The sequence below is a fragment of the Gymnodraco acuticeps genome, unplaced genomic scaffold (assembly GCF_902827175.1).
Source record: "Gymnodraco acuticeps unplaced genomic scaffold, fGymAcu1.1, whole genome shotgun sequence".
Classification (NCBI taxonomy): Eukaryota; Metazoa; Chordata; class Actinopteri; order Perciformes; family Bathydraconidae; genus Gymnodraco; species Gymnodraco acuticeps.
In genome coordinates this window covers 2315916-2320592 of record NW_022990224.1, presented here as the reverse complement: position 1 = coordinate 2320592, position 4677 = coordinate 2315916, and the positions used below count along the sequence as shown (strand labels likewise).

At 41.3% G+C, this 4677-nt stretch overlaps 1 protein-coding gene across 1 annotated transcript; it reads left to right on the top strand.

The window, feature by feature from the left end:
* Positions 1–426: 426 nt before the first annotated feature.
* LOC117547822 (melanin-concentrating hormone receptor 1) lies at positions 427–1350 on the top strand. Its single transcript, XM_034218683.1, has one exon. The coding sequence runs from the start codon at positions 427–429 to the stop codon at positions 1348–1350; it is 924 nt and encodes a 307-aa protein (XP_034074574.1).
* Positions 1351–4677: the final 3327 nt, after the last annotated feature.

The window sequence follows — 4677 nt, the reverse complement described above, 5'->3', positions numbered from 1 at the left end:
TGATGCTATTTGATTAACTACAAACATGCATTTTGGCTAGGGAAGTAGACATAACCTAATATAACTTAATTATTGTTCACGTGCATGTAAACTTGTATTGCAAAGTTAATTGTGTTGTCTCCTACTGAAATTGGGAAGAACGTACACACCATCGACAATGTGGTTGGCTCTCAGAGTTTGTTCTTGTCTGAGTTAATTGGCGGGTTGCAAAAACATGCATACTGCATTTCAGTATCGGAGTGTCAATGAAAGTCTATTTGGCTTCCTACTATTCTCTCTATTCACCAGCTATAATTTCATGTGAATACTAGTAATACAAAATGTGACATATACATTGTTCATCCCTAACACAAAATAATAATCCTAACCTAAATGATGAATACATATTGGTTTTTATTTGAAAGGTGATGTCAAGCCGGTGCGAATATGGCTCATCCCAATACCTATGTGTTGATTTTTGCCTGTACCTGTGGAGTGATCCTGGGCATCGGGCTCTGTGCCAACCTGCTGGTCTTCTCTCTGTTCGCCAAGTACAACACGCTGCGTAAGAACCGCCTCGACATCCTCCTCCTCAGCATGACTCTAGCCGACTTCCTCACCCTGCTGCTCATCCCCTTCACCCTGCACTCCGCCGTCAGCTACTCCTGGCCTCTGGGGGATACGTCCTGCAAGGTCTACCAGTTCCTGCTGGCCTTCAGCCTTGCGGCCAGCACATACTCGCTCTGCGCCGTGTCCATGACCCGCGCCATGATCATCACCAACCCGTACCAGCCGCCCACCATGGACCTGGTCATCCTCCTGTTCGTCCTGGTCTGGGCCCTCAGCTTCTTCATAAGTCTGCCGCTGCGAATGTTTGCCACCAAAGAGAGCCTGGGCCCAAGCCTGGCTAACTTCACCTTCTGCCTTCCAACAATTCATGAGCACCATTACCAAGTGGTGCTGAGCCAGTTTGTACTTTACTACTTTATTCCAATGCTAGTCATTGCCTTCAACTATGTCCGACTGGCTCATTTTCTCCACAAGAGCCCTGTAATGTCGGTGTCCAGTGCCAGGAACACCCGCCGCGCCTCTGTCATGGTGTTCTTGGCTGCTGCTACCTTCTCAGTGTGCTGGCTGCCTGGTTATGTGCTGGAGCTGTGTGTTTACCTGGACCTGTATCGCCATGGACAGGCCTGGGAGCTGTTTTACTTCATCTGCACTGTGCTGCAGTATCTGCACCCCTGCATAAACCCTGTGCTCTATGTGCTGCTGTCAAAGCGCTACCGCCACAGGAGGGCAGCCTGGCTCTTCAGCTGTAACAAGAACCGAGTGCAGCCTCAGGTCATCAGCGTCACCACAGACAGCTTTTAAATTCAGCTGGTGGAGCAATAAGTTGGTTGGACACTTTTTTATAGTTGCTGTTTGTACAAATCAATTGCGTGTTTCAAAATAAGATGGATGCTTTTTGTGATTATTACCTGTTATCCTTGCCATATTTGAAGTATACATGTACACATAAGAAGATGAGAGAAATGATAGTTTGGATAATCATTTTTAAATATTTAATATTGTCAAAATGTATCTGTGTCAAATCTTTTTTTAAGGAAACGTTGTCATTATCTTATTCCCAATATTAAGTCTTGTCTTACTAATTTTATTTTTTGTTGCCCCAAATGTTTCTCACCCTCATTTGGTCTACTTTTGTTTTGTTTAACATGTTAGTACAACAAATCCGTAAGTATTTTCCTTTTGTCTGAACTATCAATACAAACAGCGGTCTTAAAGATATCATAAGGAAGATTCATTTCATATTGATTATGGGGACCCCTGTGGTGAGAAACCACTATTACAGGAATACAGATGTTTGCTTTGTAAAAGATAGCAATGCTGGAGTCGTTTCAGGGCTATATCTTGTCTTTTCCTTTTTGTGGGTTTACAGTTACTAAGTATGTGAGTTCTGGCCTTTAGTATGTTCGTCTCTTCCCGTGCAACCAAGACAAAATCCTGGACATTTACTCTAAGGGACAGGATAGCAGGTATATCTGATGCTGTGCTATACTGCAATAAAGATGTGGGTATACTGGCATGTTCCTACTCCAGAGCAAACTTGGTCTCAATGTCCTTCACTTCTATTTAATGCCAAGAGTACATTTAAAAAAGGCATAGCTGCTCCTTATCGTGTTGCAATGTTTCATCATATTTGAAAAACCGAGCAAAACAATCTCTTAAAAAAACATTAAAATGCAACATGACAAATACACTTTTACAGCACAGTTATTCAAACAAATCATCAGTTGCTAACTTGTCACTGCCATTAAATATGAGCTATATGATCCACAAGTATTACTCCTAACCAAGACCAACCGCAGGGTAAACTGCAGCTTCTCAGACTCCATACAACTTCATTGAGCCATCAGAAGTGACCAATCAACCACGCTGGACAAAAACTCAATTCTAATTGCCGAATTGTGATTACAACTGTTTCAGTGCATGTTGGGCTGTATTATTAAAAGATGTATGTTTTATTTACCTAGCTAAATACCAATTACAAAAGTGGATAATCATTTGATCAGTTTTATTGTGAACATAAATCAAGATAATGACAATAAATGCTTCTATAATTGTAAAGTAAAGAGACGGTGAGGGACTATCAGAAATTAACAATTGTGATGCAGGAACTTTAATGTGGAAGTGTCACTAGAATTCAGGAACCCAAAGTGCAATTCAGATCAAATATATGTATCTTAAATGCTCTTGTAAGTACAGGTATTATTCCTTTAAAAAAAAAAAATGTATTTCTAACTGCAGGTACAGTTCTTTAGAGCAGAATGTCATTTAATTAAAACAAAATGAATCACAGATATTTTGGCTTTACTTTATGTTACATAACAACTTTCAGGCAAGTATTGATGTGGGGCTTATTGAACAATCAAACATTAGAAGAAAACACAGTCGGAAAGCAATAAACAACAGTAAGTGTTTCAGGGATGACTGCTTCTTTTTAAATGAGCTTAATCCCTGAGGACGTGTTGGCTGTCCCCTGGGTGGATCAAAACTAACACTCCAGCTTCAGGGTGCCATTCTTTGCTCACTAGCAGCACACACACAAACAAATCAGATGAAAGCACACACACCTGACTTCCTGCTTTCTCTCGGGCAGCTAAAGGCCTACAACTTGTAGTGGGAGAAGAGCAAGTAGAGGGCTATGTAACAGCTGTTGTTATTTACAGTAGAAAGCCAAGATATGGGGAAAGGGTTGAGAAACCAGTCTGGCTGTTTTCAAGCGGCCGTTGCAGTAATAGGAGACCACCTGCCCCTCCCTCAGTTTGCCCCCTGACTTTTGGCCTTCTCTTCAGCTACAGCAGGGGCAGCTGGCCTGACTCATACTGATCGTCATCTGTGGTTCATCAGCATGTCGGACATGGTTTAGCAATAAAGAACACGTGCTCAGTGTTCTACAAGTTAACCTATTGAACACACCTCTGAGTGTACAGTGTTCTGCCACCTTTAAATCAAGGAAATCGTCGCAAAAACTGCTTTAAAATTCCTCTGTGAAATGCCCCCTGGCTTTATGTTTGTTCCATTGTCACCAAATATTCATTTTCATCCTATTATTGATTGAATTTCCCAAATGTCAATATTTTTCTTTGGTATTTAATTCACATTATGAAAGTTTGGAAACACCTGCAATACAAACGTTATCAGTACTGTCAGTTTGGTTTAAGGACCACTTCACACTTTGGAACGAACAAGTAGGGAATGAGACACTGGGGTTTGATGCTGCAAAGACAAGGACATGTGTCCGTTTTCAAGCATCTTATCATAGTATTGGAGAATCCTAATAAGAATGTATTATCAGTGAAGACTTCTCAGATCAAAGCATAATAAGCGTGCTGATCTGGAAAATATACTGTATCAGTATACATCACATACAATGGCATTGATTCAATACACATAAAACAAATCCTGTATTTGGTGTAGCAGCAATATTAGGCTAATGTGGCTTAATTTGAGTCGCTATCTATGGGATCCAATAACATGAACATGATTTCATCCAGGAATTGAAGGGGGGTCAGGGGGAGCTATTTCGCAAGCTCTGTCTGAGGGGAGGCCCACAGTCTCAGAGTTTAAAGCCACTTAAAAAGGTGACTGACACATTTGTCCAGCACATTTGAAAGCCCTGACCATTATGATAACTTCAGCAGTTCCATTCAGTCATACTCATTGGGTTATTATACAATTGCATAGATAATCATACAGGTCAGACAGTATGCAACTTAGTCAGATGGAGAAGATAGACGAGAAAGTGTTTGCTTCACATACCAAAAACTGAAGAAGACCGCTGTCCCATCATGGTGACGGAGTCATCAGATATACCCAGATGTCTCAAAGTGCAGGCGACTCCATCAACAAAAACTCTCACATATCCACCAACAAAAACTCTCACATATCCGCCAACAAACGTCCTGTTTCTGCATGTCCATTTTGAAGTAACTAAGCCTCCTTTCTAAGGTTTTTTTGCAGCAATGTTCCCTCATAAGTGACAGCTTAGTGCTAATGGTTAGCGTTAGCAACGTTAAATGTACGAAAACACGGTGATTAATTAACCAAGAGATGCCACCTTCACCTGGCCACTTGGTGGTACGGTTGACATGATTAGCGCCGTAATACTCCCGGTTGTTGACACATAAATCAGGA

Coding starts and splice junctions, on each gene's coding strand:
- LOC117547822 (XM_034218683.1), top strand. CDS start 427: ATGGCTCATCCCAATACCTATGTGTTGATTTTTGCCTGTACCTGTGGA.